Raw genomic sequence first — 17,642 nt, 5'->3', positions numbered from 1 at the left:
AGCCTCCAAAATGAACCAGAGGAGAAAGATCAATCTCAAGAAAGCCACACATATGAGTTTATACAGTCTCAGGCAGAAAGAAGGCTGCAGTGAAGAGGTGGTGCTTGAGAGGCATCTGAATAGCTGCAAACCTGAGCAGACTTGCAGGATGCAGGAATCAACCAAAAGCTCTGGCAGTCAGCCCATAAAGTCAATTAGCAAATGGAAACCCAAACACTGGTATTTCCATAGCTGGGTTTATTACATGCTTATTTTGATAGGCACTAAACTCACTCCATATAATGCAAAAGGCACTGACAGCCCTGAGTAATGAATCCCTGAGGAACAGAATACAGCTGCTCACAGCAGCAGAAAGGAAGATGCATTACAGCCAGCCTCAAGAACAGCCATTATTTCCTGATCAGTGATAGCTGCAGCACCAGCAGCCCCCATCCAGCCTCTCCACGTCTGTGCTCCGAGTTTCTGACCCTCTTCAGCCACCCCTGTCATCCAATCATAACCCTACAATGCGGATAGTGAGATAAACACAGTAATAAATGGCAAGAATGACTTTATCACCAACACAATCTAGGCTAATCATACTCTCGAGACATCTCGGCAGTGTATTTTCATTTTTCCATTAAACATGACTCTAACATCAGGGGAGGTTATGAAACTGAAGAAAAATATCTGGAAAATAAATGGAATACATCTGAACAGGTGATTTCCTGACTTTCCTTAAGAAAGTACAAAATTGCTCCTAAACATCAAGAAATTAAAAACAGCATTAGGATTTGGAAAACATCTTTGGAACATACAAAAGAATGACCAGAAATTAATTCATGTTTTCATTAAATACAGATCCCATTCTCCTCCTAGAAACTATTCACTTTTTCCTCTATCATGGAAAGGAATCATTTCAAGAGCTCAAGTTGTGTAATCAACACAGTGGAAAAAATGAACCACCCTGTTTTGTGCAAGAAAAGAGGAAGATCTTTTGTGTAGCAATTTCTACAAAACCTTGTTTTGACTGAATTTCTTCCTAACACCAAAAGAATAAAATAAAAAAGTCAGTCTGACAGACATTAATATTTACAGGGTGCTCACAGAACAGAGTGACATTAGCCAGTGTTTGCATGCTGATCTTGCAAAAATGTGAGAGCAACCACATTGGGGTTCTTCCTGCCCAGGAAATTAGTTAATCGTATTTGACATTTTCTAGAGCCACAGGACCCAGAGAAGAGAATTGTACCTGACATCTTTTAAAAAGAAGGGGAAAAAAAATCAGAACATCACAAATAAATTTCAAGGCTGGTTTCAAATGGAAAAAAGCACTGCAGTGGCATGTACAGAGAAAGCACCCAAGAAAAGATAAACTAGCAATGAAACAGCAAGGGCGTGCTAGGTAATAAACCAAAAGCATTCCATTTGGAGGCACAAGGAATTGATTGTTTTTGTAACAGCCATAGATTAAATTACATTTCATTTCCAAAGTGTTTCAATTCTTTCTTCTGTCAATGGCTATTTTAGAGCTGAATAAAAGTCATTATATTACTTAGGGGCTGCACCTTCATCATCTCTAGCAGGGAAAAAGCAGATTTTATTCCATGAGAAATAAACTCATTTTTCTAATGACACGCATGCCATAGTGCTATGATTTCTTTATCAAAAGAATAAAATGGTTCTTTTCTGTCTTGAAATATGTAAGAAACTAGGCATGGAAATGCAAGACATCACACTAGGACACAGAGTAAACAACAGCAACCGAAATACAAAGGAGTCCTTATTGCTGGATTAATTAGCCTTAATAAACCAGGGCATAAATATTTTTGACAGGATGGGAAAGCAGGTCATTAGCACTTTTGGGATGATATAAATGTTCCTCCTACAACATGCTGAGCACTCCTGCTCCAAGTGATCCTGCCAGCTTGCCTTTATACCTCCAAACATCTGACATCCAGTGGAGAATACACAGCATTTACATGAGGCTGAGACTCCTTTTTGCTCCTCCAATCCAATGCTATTTGAGGAAGAGTAAATTGCTAACAATTAAACAAACAGTGAAACTAAAACCTTTTTACTACTATCAAGATTCCAAATTAGGCACAGAAAAATAGAAGTTTGCAAAGCCTTTAGAAATGGATTTTCTGTTGGAGGCACAACATACACAATGATTTGCATCAGTGATTATCTTAATTAAACTGCTGTTTACATAAGTAACGTTGATTTACTTTACATGTTGTTCAGTGTCATTAGACCATTCACTTAATTGTGCAAATTTCCTTTAGCTGAAGCCTTCTCCCACCTTCAGCAGGCTGTGAACAGCACCTCTGGTGTAAGGAGTGAATCCAGAGCAAATTTAATAATTACTGCACAAGCTTCAGACAAGTTTCAGTCACACAAATCACTGGGTTAGCTCCAGCATGTCAATGGCCTGGATGTTTGCCATCATCTGCTCAAGCCTTTTCAATCACTAATTGCTGGCAGTGCCAAGAGGGTTACTACCAATCCCTGCATGTAAAGACTGGAGTTGTGTTGGAAAAATTAAAAGATATGTATAGAATGATAAACTGATCGTATTCAGTTTAACTTTTTTTCCAGTATTATACATCACACGGTAGAAAGGAGGAAACCAATATCAAAACACCATGAAGATGAGGGAAAATTAAACTAAAGAAAATTCTGAGCTATTAATCCTTCCTGATAATGAAGTACTTCAGGATGACTTCTAAAACTCACTTTCATTTAGATGCCTCATTTATTTTAATCTGGGAGATAATTAGAAGGAAATCAAATTCTCCACAGCAGAATATTTACCTGAGATGCAGCTCAGAGTTCTCAGTATTTCCCCTGTGAGTTCAAAGTCTATGTTATATATATTGCTAAAACCTTACTGAGATTAATGCCCGTTACTTAATTAGCATCCAAATTTGAGTCTGTGAGGCTGGCTGCTGGTTAGCTGTCAGAACAGCAATTCTTTCTGATTTTTTTTTCTGTCAATACTTGGCCAAGTTTTGGTCAGGAAGTTCCAGACACTGTCCCCAGTTCAGCAAAAAGCACATGGAGGCAGAAGGGGGGGATGCCAGGGGAAGGAGGGGCAGCTGTGCCAGAGCTCCTGCACATCTCCCCCAGCAGGCCCAGGGCACTGCCCTGGGCAGTGACTTATGGTGCACACACCAATATTCATCTCCAAGGTGCTCTGGTAACCAGATTACCCTGGAAGAAAGGCTGCACCACTGATGAATTCCTGCTGTGAAGAGCCAGTGGTTTATCTCATCACCAACTAATCCTGTTAGGAATTATTTAGCACTCTAAATGTATCAGAGAAGAATCCTCAGCTGAATGAGCCTTCCCCACACTGGCATCCTCTAGCAATTTATTTGTAATTATCACTTGCCTTTTTTCCATGTCTAATATGAAGTTAATGAATGCCTGACATAACTTCAGCAGAAAAAACCACCACGACTAGTTATATAATTACAGGTTAAAAAATGATCTTTTTCAGCTCCATGCACTGAAGTAATCTTTAAGGGTAGAGGTTAAGTACAGGCAACACAGAGTACAAATTGCTCTGCAAAACGTTCTGTACACTGACCACAGCAACTTCTCTGTGTGGCACTGCCTTTGAAGGAAGGGTTTGATCTCATAATAATATTGCAGTAATACAGAACTTGTTAGTATTATCAGTCATGTCTTGTTCATGGGCCTCTGTCTACAAAAGGACAGCAAATTTGCACTTGGAATCATTCTAGAATGTGAATAACATTTCAGGTTACCACTAAGTGCCACGAGAAGAGCAAAATGGATACTTTAGCATGGAGGCAGACCTGTGAGCAAAAATTTCTAGGGAAATAATAGGAGAAAAAAAATCACCCTTTCATGTCTTCAAGAACTGCTTAAAATGAAGTGTTTCATCAAAAAAAAGATATGATTTCTCTCAGCCTGATCCCACCACAGGCATTCCTGTGCAAGCTGCTGCAGGCAGTTCTTCTCAGTTCTAGATCATAGATTTAACTCTATTTATTATCACAGATTAAGGAAGCAATTTTTAAATACAATATTCATACTTTTCAGCTCCAATGGGGCAATTCATTCAGAGTAATTTGTGACTTTCAAGCAAATTAATACACAAATTTATGTCTCATTACTGTTCTGAATAAAAAAAAGGAGGCCTCAAGTAGAAGAGTAAATAAATAAATCTGAGTTTCTAAACTGTTTGCACCAGTTAAGAGTAAGATATTCCAGGGAAACTGGTATATCCTCATTTACTATCATCTTGTGGGCCTTCTCAGGGAAAAACAATCTTATTTTTCTATTTATTGCAAGGCACTGATGCAAAACCAGGGAAAATCAGCAGACTTACTGAGTATCCTTCCTCTTCTTTTTCTGAGGGTCCATCAGCCGCAGAGTGTCTCTGATGACAGCAACTTTCACTTTTTCATCAACAGGGCTTGGGACATTTTCAAATACTCCAGGAGAAAGCTTTACATCACAGAGGGATACAATTATTCACTACAGAACTAAGGGTGATTCATTCCACATTTGCTCAAACTCCATGTGCTTCATCTATATTTTAAATACACGATGATGAATTACAAAATACTTCTTCAAGGATGCACAAATACCTGCACATTTTCAGTATGATGTTACAACAAATTCCTCTAGTAAACTGAAATATTATAAAAAAGATTGTTGCTGATGTTATCATTTTTATTATGTATACAAACATGAAAAAGATTATTAACAATCCTCTAAACACAATTAACGACTGCAGGAGATGATGAATAAATGCATTTATGACAGAGATGATGGAGAGCTTTCACAATTCCAATAAGTCATATTTCCTATGTATAAGATTAGCAATGATTTCAAAGCAGAAAATTACAGAGAACCTTGGAGGTTTCATATTAGCAGACAGCTTTCATCTTTCAAACAAGGAAAAAAGCCCGGAAAACCCAACCTAAGCAATTTCATTCCAGTATCACATTGAGAACTCTTACCTCTTGCTCATGTTCTATTCTCATGCTGGGGTTTGCATTTACTTCCAGTAACACGGGCTTCAAGTCTTTCATCAGGAGAATGTCAAACCCTAAAATCTGTGCATAACAAGCAATATGTCACTTCAGTTCTACTCAGGGTGTTCTGCAGAATGCAGTGTTTGTCCATATGGCAACACTGAGGAGGAATAAAGGTTTGCGGTGCAGAAAATAAATAACTGAGAAACTCTCCACAGTGCTGAATAACTCCAGAAGTCACTTGGCTCCCATGGCAATGGCTCCTTTCACAGCACCCCATCCCTGAACACTGCATCTGCCAACATGGAACCTTGGCACCCATGATGAGAGGGTCTGAAATTGCCAGGATCAAAACTGTGTTAGGAACCTGCAAAGCTTCACTTCTAACATGTAGAAGATGGAATCTGGAGTGAAAACTGTCACTAACAAACTACAGCAATTGAAAATCCTCTGTATCTGCTTAGGGCTGGCAGTAACACAGGTCAGGAGATTGAGGTTTGACTTGGGTGAGGAGCTCTGAGCTCCCACCAGTGAGCAGCACCATAACTAGAGAAACCTTTCAGAAAAGGCATTAACCACCCAGAAAATTAACCTATGCACAGAAGTAACTGCATTCCTGGCAGAAATTCCAACTTACCTGGAAGCAAGTTGGCCCAGGCTTTCCTGCTGGTATGTCAGACTGATAGTAAACTTTCAGTTCTGGCGTCAGTGCAATAATTGTTTTAATCACCAATGAAATTATATCTGACCAGAGCTTTTTGACATCAGCTCCTCTGGAAGACAGTCTGCACAGAATGCTTGAAAAAGTCCTCTTGCTGCCAGTGTTTGCACTGGCAGAATGGATGAAATTCCCACTATGGATATTTAGTGAATAGTTGGTTAAGTGCATAAAAACCTGGTGCAAATTTTTGAGAGTGGGTTCTTGATAGGGCTCTGTACAAAATCTAGAAAGTCCATCTTTGGCTATATAAATCTCTAAGGGTTCTAAGGACTTCAGCAGGACATAGAGGCGAATATCAAATTTCAGTTTGTCCACGAGCAGCGGTTTGCAGATGTACTCCTGCACCACAGCTGGCCGGCTCTGGATGCTCCCTGTCAGCCTGATGTCACTTGGGTCTTTGATGAGGTAGATTCCATCCCCCTGGCAGCCTCCATCAGGCTTCACAATGAAAGTGGGCTTCCAGGATGGATTGCTGTCTTTCATCGTACGAACCTGGAAGGAAAAGCACTACAGTCAGAGGCACTAACTGGGGAAGGCAAGAAGGGCTGGTCCTGTGAAAGCCAGGCAACAAAAATAAATAAAAATAGCATGGATACATCACCAGAGTAGTAAACAGCATGCAAAAAAAGGCAGAAGATGAACAGCGCTGAGAAGCACAAGGAGAAACAGAAAAGCACGAGCAGGGAATTACTAGTACAGGTAAAAGGTCATTTTATTTAACAAGCCACTGTATAAATCATTTCAGGAACTTCTTTTTAATGTTCTGTTTCATTTTACAGAAGGAAATGGGGTATATCTCATGAGATCCATTTTAGTAGTCACTAATGGATATGAAACTGCAAAGTTAAACTTTCATGCTGCATTTTGAACAACTACTGACAAAGACAATCATTAACTTAAGGAAAGGTGCCTTAGTATTGAGGTATGAGTGCAAATACTACCTGAAGGAAAACTGAAGTAAAAATTTGTCACTAACAATACCTTCTTCCACCATCAGATACTCAGTGTTAATAAAACTGGGGAATGCTGAACCATGCATAGGTATAACTATGTCACTGACACATCTGCTGAACACCAGAGCTTTCATGTTACATGTGTATTTCCCTCTACCTAATAAATTCTAGGTTATTTATTACTTATACAGCAAAAGTCAGAACTGCACACGTGGGGATGCCTCAATCAGAAATGAAATTGAGAAAGAAAGAGGAGCCCTAACAAAGAAAGCAGCTGAAGAAATGCAGGCTAGCAGGTTTATCAGCTACTCATGGGATTCAGGACAATAAAGCACTCAAAACCTCTTCCTCCCAAAACAGAGGGATGTCCCAGCACTGACCACTCCTTCCTTGCACTCCCACATTTTAGGGCTCCACCTGCAGCTGCTCTCCCTCTCCCTGCAGCCAGGGAGCTGAGCCCAGTCAGAGATCTGGTTTTACCCTGTGGCTTACCAACAACTGGAGACTGACTTTTAGAAGCCTGAGGACAAAAGCTAACAAAGAAAGAACAAATCAGTTGCCACCATCAGCCCTGGAGAATGAAAGAGGAAAAAACCAGTCCACAGGAAAAGGCTGAGCAAGGTCAGATCACTGTGAGAGCAGCAACCTCTGCTGTAACATCAGGCTGCTGACCCCCAGGACAGGCCCAGCTCTGTCAGCAGTGACATTCCCAAGGCCTCAAGTACTTCTGGCTCCACCCCACCCAGTTATTTATTTCACTCAGAGTCACACTGCTAAAAGCCTTCCTACCAGCTACAGCAGGAATTCAAGATCCATTATCCAGACTAGGATTTTTCTCAGGGACAGGTGTCACACTGACTCAGTGAAAGATCCTTCTGCAAAATAGGTCACTCTGAGGGATAAATGCCTCAGTGGAGGTCAGGCTTACATAAATGGCATGTGGATAAATAGGTCCAAGTAGATCAGCAGGCCTAGATGAGCAAAGAAGGAAAGCAGGATTTATGTCCTAGTCTTTTTAGCACTAGAGAATAATCTTCCCCTGATGTGACATTACCCCGCAGAGCAGAGGAGTTCTCTGGTTCACTCTTGTTAAAGTCAGCACCACGGAGAGACACCTGGTTAATGTGAACCCTCTGTGACCAAACACATCCTCTGGGACTCCTGCTGAACGCACAAAGTGCCAACTGTGCCCTCCTGGGGCAGAAAATAGTGAAGAACCTCTGTGGCACCAGGAGGAAGAATCTGCCCCCAGTCCCACATCTGCTGCTCACCCCTCAGGCTGTGTCTGCTCTGCTCCAGCAGCACCGTTCCAAAGGAGATGATGCTTTCCAAAGGAGATGATGCTTTCCAAAGGAGATGATGCTTCCCAGGGACTATTGCTGAAGATGAAAAAGAACCTGCCTTTCAAAATATCGCATTCTAACAATCACTGCTCTCTGAGAGCTCTCTTAAAATAAGAACCAAATAACTTTCTTCATCATATTCTATTCCATGTTTTTAAATGGAGTAAAAGGCCTGGATATTATTCAGGCTTTCTAGTCCATCAAAACCTACACATGGCAGAAAAAGATAGGCTGGTAGGGAAAGGGGGAGTAGTAATCCAGAGTCAGTCTCAGTCTGTTTTTCAGCAGATTTACTGTCTTGAAGAAAACAGATGGTTTCTTGATCTTCAACGAAATTCCCAACAGTCATCTTCAAATTCTCTGCAATCCCCTCAACTATATTCTTTCAAATTCTCATTATGAGGGGGCTTGTCCAGACTTAGAAAATTCAGTCATGTAGGAAAATGAGTTTATATGAAATGAGATTGTTTCTGTGTCCTTTGCTTGACAAAAGGAAATTATCTTTAAAAAACACGCTAGCCATTTACAGTTAACAGTAAGAGAAGAGTTGGTGAAAATCTGCAGGTTTGGCTTTCACAAGGAAACACAGGCTGAATGAATATAGTATTCTGGAAAAAATGCATATAATGGGCTATAAGATCTGACAGCACAAAGACTGGAATATTCATGCCTATGCCTAAGAGGTATCCAAAAGCTGAAAACCTGATTAAACCACCGAAAATATGCTGTGCTGGAAATGAGACCATCCAAATTAGATTCTTATTAAAAATTAATCACACTGGCCTATTCATCATCCTCACAGACAACACAAAGAAGGAAGTATGAGAACAATCACAGTCCTGGTTTGAATCCCAAGCTAATTACTCTTCAGGAATTGGGATTTCATGTTAGAAGTAAGTCCTTAGCACACCCATTCCAACAGATTCTTCCCTGCTGGGGAAGGAGCAATGACTGCAGCACCTGAGAGATTTTGCTTATCTGTAATTCATCTTTTGTTACAGTGACATGTTAGTACAAAACATTTTAGAAAATAAGAAATTGGTGAATATAGAGAATAGCTAAATAGATATTTACTTAGTAAAATGAAATTTTAAGCCCTTGATGAAAACACCTATCACCACCTCATTTCAATACAAATGACACTAAGGGAACTCCTTTTTGTTGGTATTTCCAGTATGAAGCTCATCCACCACAACTCCAGTGCAGTTTCTCAGTTACTGGCTTTCCAAGCACAGAAGATTAATATTAGATTACCTGTAGTGTTTTCTACCTGAATCTAGGTATAGGGGAGAGCTGACAGCATTTGATTTCATTATTAATAGATTTGTATGAAAAAGTTCTCTATCATGACTACAGAAGTGAGGCACAGTAAGGACATTTGAGAGTTAAATTGTTTTGAAATGTTGTAGTGCATCAGGAGAGGCAGCAAGATTTAAATTCTCATGGAGTTTCTTCTTTCAATAATCATTTCTGTTACAGGCAAAATCTCACAGGTGTTCATTTCTCATCCAGCCCTTTGCAACAAAATCCTACACTACAAACAGCACCAAACCATCTTCTCGTGTCTAACCTACACCTGCACTGACACAATCTGACTTTTGATAATTAACATATTCCAGAGTGTTCCAGCTCCTCAGGGACGTGTCTGACATGCAGGCACCACCAAAGCTCTCCCCACTTGTCTGCTGTGAACAAGCTGAAATGCAGGCTCAGAGAGCTGACGGTTTTGGCAGCATTAGGGTTGCAAAGCAAACAAAACCACATATGAACAAATAAACAACAGAAAAGAGTGGAGAACTCCTGCTGAGAACTCACCAAACTGCAAGTGAAAAGTGCTCTGAACCTTTTATGGTTCACAAGGGGTTTGGAATGTTTTGGGTTGTATTTTTTCTTGTTCTGGAGGGGTTACACTCCAAACTTGTGTTAAGTAGAACATAAATTCTTACAACATAAAATATAATGTTTGATAACAAGAACTATGCTTTTCTCCAACACAGATGGAAGAACATATGCAAAGGAAACTCCTAGGAGTGTGTTAGTGGACATCTGTTCCTCTTGGAACACAAGCGGCAGCGTTTGCAGAGCGGGAGCAGAGCAGCGTTAACTCGCAGTGCCACCTGGTGCCAGCTCACAGCTGAGCGTGTCACCGGCAGCCCAGTGTCACCGGCAGCCCAGTGTCACCGGCAGCACAGTGTTACCTCCAGCACAGTGTCACCGGCAGCCCAGTGTCACCGGCAGCACAGTGTCACCGGCAGCCCAGTGTCACCGGCAGCCCAGTGTCACCTCCAGCACAGTGTTACCTCCAGCACAGTGTTACCTCCAGCACAGTGTCACCTGCAGCCCAGTGTCACCGGCAGCCCAGTGTCACCTCCAGCACAGTGTCACCTGCAGCTGAGCGTGTCACCTGCAGCTGAGCGTGTCACCTGCAGCTGAGCGTGTCACCTGCAGCTCAGCCCAGCCCACACCGTCTGTGCTCCCAAAAGGCTCATCCCAGCCCCACTGCACCCTCCCCACACTCTGCCTCCCAGTCATGGGCACTCACCTCCCTGCCCTTGCTAAACTGCTTGGGTTGTTTACACTCCTTTTAGAGCCTGGTCTTACAGTAGTACCACAGCAGTGACCCAGCCCACTTGAAGATTAGCTATTAAAATATGTTAATGAATTCGATTGGATTATGGATATGATAACATCCATAATTAGCTAAAAAGTTGCACCCAGTGCAAAAGTCAGTTAAAGCCCAGATCTCTCTTCTCTCATATTTCCAAGCACAGCACACTCTAGGATGCAAGAACACCCTGGGCAAGTCAGACAGGGTTAAACAAACATATTTCACATTTAAAAATATTTGTAATAACAGAACCAAACAGCAACACACAGCATCACTCTTTTCCAAAAAAAAAAAAAAAAGCTGAAAAATAATGGCATTTTATTACGTTCTGAATATTTAAACAAAAGAGCAGTTTGACATGAGATGGTGTGAGTGTATTTAACAATGAACAAAACAAAATGTTCTTCAGAAGAGTTTGGGTACAACAGGCCAAGTGGATTAAAATTATTTCAGTGACAATGAACCTGGTGCAGCATCACACAACCTACACTGTACTGGAACCTCCTTAGGCCAGCAGAAAATACAGGGAAAGGGCTGATGCTTCAAGGCTCAATTTTCAGACACTTCTCCCAGCACAGCAGAGCAAGAGATTTGAAGTTTATTCCAGAACACAACAAACAAAGCTAACATCCAGACATCCAGAACATGACTGGAAAAGATGCCATCCACGTCCCCAGGTGTGATTTTAAATAATCTGGTTGGTATAGAAGACTAAAGAATGACATGGATACAATATCCACCAACGACATTATTCTGAGAGTCAGTTGTGTACCTCAGCCACAAAGAGAGGCAGCTCCTCTGGCAGGATCCAGGAGCGAGGGTAGAAGTTGTATTCCAGAGGAAACAGATCTCGCATGGTTCTCATGGCCCGGCTCAGGGTGATTTTCCGAACCGTCTCCGTCATGCCTGGAAGGGAACAAAGTTACAAAAACCCCACAGCTCAGAATAAAAGACAGCTTTAGTCAAATACTTACTAGTGCCTTTGCCATAATCCAAAATTATTTTTCTAATCTATCATTCCAGGAACAGGTACAAATGTAACTTAAATGTTATCAACCACTTTGGTTTACTTTGCAGTTATTTAAGTATCTGCATCACAAACAGGTTATTTTGTGAACAGCCAAACCAACATTTGCTGAAGTCTTATGTCCATTGGGAACACGGCTAAAAAGCTATTTTTATGGAAAAGGTTCTGGTAAAACCCTGCATCGAATCAGCACAACATTCCTGGAAATCAGGTCTAGTTCAGAAGGGCTCTGGTTTGATTCCTGTGCAGCCACTTGTTCACCAGCTAGAAGCCAAAACACAGACAGGTAACATTCATCTAACACTGATTTAAACCATCAGAAAACAACACCACCATCCTACACCTGAGTGGGAACTTCCCTCAGGCAGGAGAAAGTCAGGGTAAATAAAGCCTGGAGTTCAATAGCTGAGGTTCTTATGCTCACAGCACACTAACAGCAGCCATAAATCTGAAGTAAAGGGCTTAGATAAGTCAATACGTAAGCTCTTAGCTCTTATTTAGAGAGATCTCAACAGGGATTAAATGAGAAAAAAAGGAGCTTAAAAAAATAGAAGAGTCATCATAAGATGAGGACTGACATGAACTCTTCAATATTAAAAAATCCATTTAAGGAATTCTGCTTCGAGCTTCTCCCTGAGATAAGCCAGAGTATGAAACAAAACAGATTCTTTCCACTTTGAATCAAAACCAAATCCAAAGATACAGCACTGTTATCAGTGCCTGATAACAGTCAGTAATTGCATACTTCACTTAAATTATAGCCTAACACTGCTTTTTTCTAACTTCACGTGTATGAAGTATTCTTCTCAACAAAACCACTTTCTCTCCAAAACAAATTTCAGTTCAGAAATTGTTCAAGACACCTGCTGTGATATTCTCACCCCCTCACCAAACCCAGTAATATGCCAAATACACTATCAGCTGATTAGGCAGATAATTCACATGAAAAACCAGTAAAACACAGAACTAGGTCCAATAACGCTGTTTTTAAAGCATTTGTTTAAACTAGAAACAGAAGTGAAGTACCTGGGAACTTGTTGACCTGCCCTGAGAAGATGTTGCTATCATGGAATGACACCCCATGCCAGTAGATGTCACACGGAAGGCGGCGGCCAAACGGAAACTGCAGAAGAGAGCAGAGACAAGTTTTGAGCAATCTGGAAATATCTCCTCATTCCTGTCTGGTTTAAACACTCATTTAAGCATAAACCACTCAAGAACTGTCTTCTGACTGTCAAAAGAAAACAAGCTCTGTATATTGGTTGCAAAACTGAGAATATTTGGATCGGCTCAAAGACTTCAAAGTGAACAAACCAAGAGAGGTTTTTAAAAACCAAACCCAAATGACTGAGGCATGGCTGTAGTGAGAACCCCTGAGCTTCTGATCAACTGCAGTCAAGTCACAAAGTGGACACTCAAAACAGGATATTTAAGTGCATTATTCATTCATATATATCCAGCTATAAGTATTAATTTCTGCAGCATTAGTTCCTTTCTGGTACTAATAGCCTGTAATTAAAATAAAAGCTTGCAATTCAATTAATCATTTGTTGAGCATATATATTCCCATTATCAAGAACTAAGGCAATTATTTCAACAATATTAAGTACTCCAGGTTCTCGTCCCATTCACACAAGATTTCACTGTAAATTGGCAAACTGCAGTTTGTTTTCTATTATCAAAAAGATCACCTTTTTTAAGCAGTCTGAAGAGCTTAGAAGCAGCACTACCAATTACTAAGAGCAAGTTTCTAATAGTAGTAAAGTGGTTTATAAAAAACCCAATTAGTTTTGTGTAAAGAAGGTGCTCCTCTTTTTCATGCTCATTCTCTTTGACACGGCCCCATTTATCAATCCAAAAATCCCCATTTTATCTGCAGCTCCATGAAGATGCCATTTAACTACCATATGGAATACAGTCACAGGAACAGCTTCTATTACTAGGCTACATCTTTTTCAAATAAATCTGCTATATTTAGCATTTTAGGACACATTTGCATTAAATATCTACCACCCTCATCACCCAGTGCCATTTACTTATGGAAAGAACCACAGTATTTTGCAGAAACTTCTTGTTCTTTACTTGATATGTAATTTTTCTTATTTTAAAATATTTCTCTATGCAGTGGATCATTTTTCTTTGAGCATGACAGAAAAAAGAATTACATAAACCTTTTGAGTGCATTACTTTATTTGCTACTTTAATTAAAATTTCAGTTTCCTCAGTAAATAGCCTTGAAAAATTAATTTAAAATGCTAATTGAGCAATGCATCCTTTCTGTTTCCTTACTTGCAGGGATGAGAAACCCAATTTAACAAGAACCAGTGGATTCTGCACTTATTTCATTATTATTCAGCCTGCAAAATCTGTTTTTGTACAAGTGAAAATTAATTCTGTTGGGCTCTGAAAGACAATCAGTGGCCTTAACCTCTCTCCACAGGTATACCCAGAATACAGATGCAGCATTCAGTCTCAGAGTGCCCTTCCCACTAACACCTGAACAATTTATTTATTTATTAAAAGAAATTGAAATGAAAGGAACAAAATTTGCATTTATATAACACCTTTCATCTACAGAGGATATCAAAGCTCTCTACAAACACCGCACAGAAATTATTTCACAACAGAGGAGGAGTGAGCAGCTCTGGACAGAAAGATGGAAGCACTGCACCCCCTTGTTGGAAATTTGGGACAGCACAGCAAAGGCCCTGCTCCTGAGAAATCAAGATTATCTGGACTTATCCAACAATGGGATCAAACTCACCTCCTGAATGAGCTGGGCTGGATTCTGTAACCTCTGCACTACACCTTACATAAGAGTGGTGTTTGGAGAGGAGCCAACAAGTTCCATTATTTGGTGCCTCTGGCAGTGCCAGGCAGATATTAATTAAACTTATAATGGGGGGAGAGGCCTTTGCACCACATTTCCAGCTCCTAGTGTGGGACAGTGGCTGAAAAAGAAAGGTGGCTGGAGCCATCCTTTTTTAAAATCCTTTAAATCTTTTTTAGTCAGATTTGGGCAACATTTGTCAGAAAATAATAAACAAGGAGCCATAAAGAGAATAGAGTTGTTTCCACAACTTTGACATGATTAATCATCCATCCCAGTCAAATCTGTCTGACAGGTCATTTCTACCTTTGGATTAGAAGCCAATAATTTAAATTGTCTCACAGGTCCCATCAGTCTGTTCCATCATGTTTAATGACAAGTTAAATGACTCGCTTTCCCCTCAGCTTTTCCCAGCATAAAACCTGAAACTCTCCGGAACTGCGAGACAAATGAAACACTCGGCGCTGGGATATTTGATGCCTGGGACATCTGCTTCTTCCATTTTCCTGGTAATTGAAAGCTTGCTGAAGAAATAATTTATTAAGAGATGAATAAACTCGGGATGCAAGCTCAATTAGTGCCCATTATTTCATTTGGCATATCATGTTCATTTAAAGGATCTGACACGCTGCATCAGACGGTCCAGCCTAGCACGGGAGTTGGCACACACAGGGGAACCCTGCAATGCTTCTTGGAAGGTCCACCCACACAGCCCTATCAAACCTCAGTGCTTCATTTACTCAAAATTCCCACAGCTGAAAAAAAAAAATTGGGTCTTTTTCTGTCATTTGCTTCTGAGAACAGAATCTCAATGGTCAGTTCGCTGTCTTGTACCCTTTCGCCTCTTCCCCACATATCAGTGCCACAGAATACGTCACCAATGTTTATTCTTCCCTTTTCTATGTGTCTTATAATGACATTTACCATATGTCAGTTCACTAATGAATAATAAAATAATAAAATATGGATATGTGACACTGTAAGAATGCTATACATTAGATAGAAAAAGTTATGGATCAAAAGGTGCCTACTTGAAAAAGCACATTATATTGTCTCCTCCCAACAAAATATTACAGCCAACACATCCAGCAGCAAACAGCAGAAATGAAACACAGGCAAGGACAGGAAAATGTAAAAGAAGTAGAGAGGAAAAACGATCAAAAGTATTATACAAGGGATAACAGTAGAACAGCAGTCCCTGACACATCACTATTTAAAATACATGCATTTCATTACTACTTCCAGGACTTTTTTTTGCATTATTTTCATGGATCCTGGAAGCAACACCCGTGTTCCCTCTGCTGGTCCTGCTGTAACAGTGCAACCAGCTCCAAGGCTCTGGCCATCCCTGACTGAGGTCTGAATAAGTATTTTACTGCTATTTCTCTAAATGTCTGAATAGGAGAGCATCCAGAATTACATGTGGCTTGAATAAAGAGTTTTCCTTGGATTTACCTTCTCAATTTTGTTAATTTTTCTCTTCAAACCTTGCCCAGACCTTATTTATAAGCTGAAGATACACAGCAATACATGACAGTGAGTTGTTTACAGGGAATGAGTTATCAGCCACCCAGATGGTGCAGTCAAGCAGCACAAAATTCCATATTAGGCCTCTTCTTTATTAAGAGACAAAGTGGCCAGAGGAGGAAGCAACAAAGTAAATGAAAAATATTGACCCAAGGAAGAGATGGAGGAGAGAGGATATGGAGCGAGACAGGGAACAAAGAGAGATGAAGTAAAGGCAGCAGCAATTGCTGTTGGGAGATGCAAAGCAGGAAGGAAGAAGCTGATTAATGCAGCACAGAGATTCATGAGAGGAACAGGAGCTTGTGAAACAAGTCAATTAGTAGGAAAGGCTATCAAGTGCAAGACAAATGCAAAACAGTGAAGTCTCAGGAAACTACAAAGACAAAATTACCACTAAGTGTGGCTCATTCCCAGCACAATCTGCAAGGCTAACTGATATTAGTGATCCAGAAACCCTCTCTGGAATGGCTCCTCGCCCTCAGAACATAAAATTTAACCCTAAAAACAAAGAAATTAAGTATGAAGTGCCCCTGCTCTGCGTGTCACTGCATAAAACATGGAGCAAGGCTGCTGACAGACACCCCACAGGTGCACTGAGGGCTACCAGAGGTAAATGTAGCAGGTTTGAATTTCAGGGCTCTGGTATGTTGTTACTATTTTGCTGTACAAGCAGGAGTTGAGAACTGGGGCGCCGGTGCAAAGTGGTTTTGAAATCCTGCCACTGGATTTAAATAACAAAAATGCTGAAATAGAATTTTATGAAGTCAGAGAAGGAGAAAGCACTCCTCTTCCTGACCCGAAGCATACGTATCCTTGTGGGACTAGGTATGCAGGACATTATGAATAAACATGGAAAACATTTACTGCCACTCAGTCCTCCAGTAACTGGGGAAACTAAATAAATCTGCAGTATTTAACTGAGGTTAGGAACAGCACAGAATATACTGTCTACCCCAAGTCTGTACAGATTTTGCTTAATAGGCATCAAAACGTGCACAAAAATATCATCTTGTAAGTGGGAATCCCACAGGCAGCTCTGTAAAGTGGAGTAGCTGCAGGTCAGAGATCACACAGCTCTGTCCTAGCTCTGCACGTGAGAAACAGTTCATCCTCAGGTTTTATTTCTCCTTTTCTCTCCAACTTCCCTCTTACAAATGGACTATAAGTACCCATTTTTTTACACAAGTTCCTCACAAAGCTCCTAGAAGCCATCTCAACTTCTATAAAGCCATTTATAAAGCTGTTAGGTAAAGAAAATCTTTACAGGTGGAAAACAATTTACCATCTATAGTAAGATATATCTAAGAAATCTCTCCAGGATTTAAATAAGGAGCTGCAAAGCATCAGTTCTGTGCCAGCTCCACTTCTGTCCTGATTCCAGTTCAGCACATACTGGCAGTCACAGAAATCCCCACAAAGCAATGAGAAAACACATGACTCGAGCAGCAGGAGAAAAAACCAGCTATAGCTGCTTTACATGAAGTAAATTAGCAGGCTAAAGCCCGTTATGTGTGCATTATCAGCATTCATACATGGCGCTGTCCGACACGCCTTGTTCACGAGGGCAGCGGCTCTGCCGGGCCGGACCTTCCTGCGCTGCCCCGAGCCCTGAGGGAGGGAAGAGATGCAAATCCACACA

General features: G+C 40.7%; 1 protein-coding gene across 2 annotated transcripts in view; it reads right to left on the bottom strand.

Moving 5' to 3' along the window:
- The window catches only part of TTLL11 (tubulin tyrosine ligase like 11), a 33,220-nt gene that overhangs the window by 14,853 nt on the left and 725 nt on the right, over positions 1 to 17,642 (bottom strand). For both annotated transcript variants that reach the window (XM_030961327.1, XM_030961328.1), the window contains exons 2-6: positions 12,673 to 12,769; positions 11,392 to 11,525; positions 5,632 to 6,207; positions 4,980 to 5,075; positions 4,343 to 4,461 (exon numbers count right to left, since the gene is read on the bottom strand). In XM_030961327.1, coding sequence (XP_030817187.1) covers positions 4,343 to 4,461; positions 4,980 to 5,075; positions 5,632 to 6,207; positions 11,392 to 11,525; positions 12,673 to 12,769 — 1,022 coding nt within the window. The remainder of the gene's footprint in view (positions 1 to 4,342; positions 4,462 to 4,979; positions 5,076 to 5,631; positions 6,208 to 11,391; positions 11,526 to 12,672; positions 12,770 to 17,642) is intronic.

The sequence above is a fragment of the Camarhynchus parvulus genome, chromosome 17 (genome assembly GCF_901933205.1).
Source record: "Camarhynchus parvulus chromosome 17, STF_HiC, whole genome shotgun sequence".
Lineage (NCBI taxonomy): Eukaryota > Metazoa > Chordata > Aves > Passeriformes > Thraupidae > Camarhynchus > Camarhynchus parvulus.
Note: the sequence above shows the minus strand (reverse complement) of the source record. Positions and strands in the feature narration are given on the sequence as shown.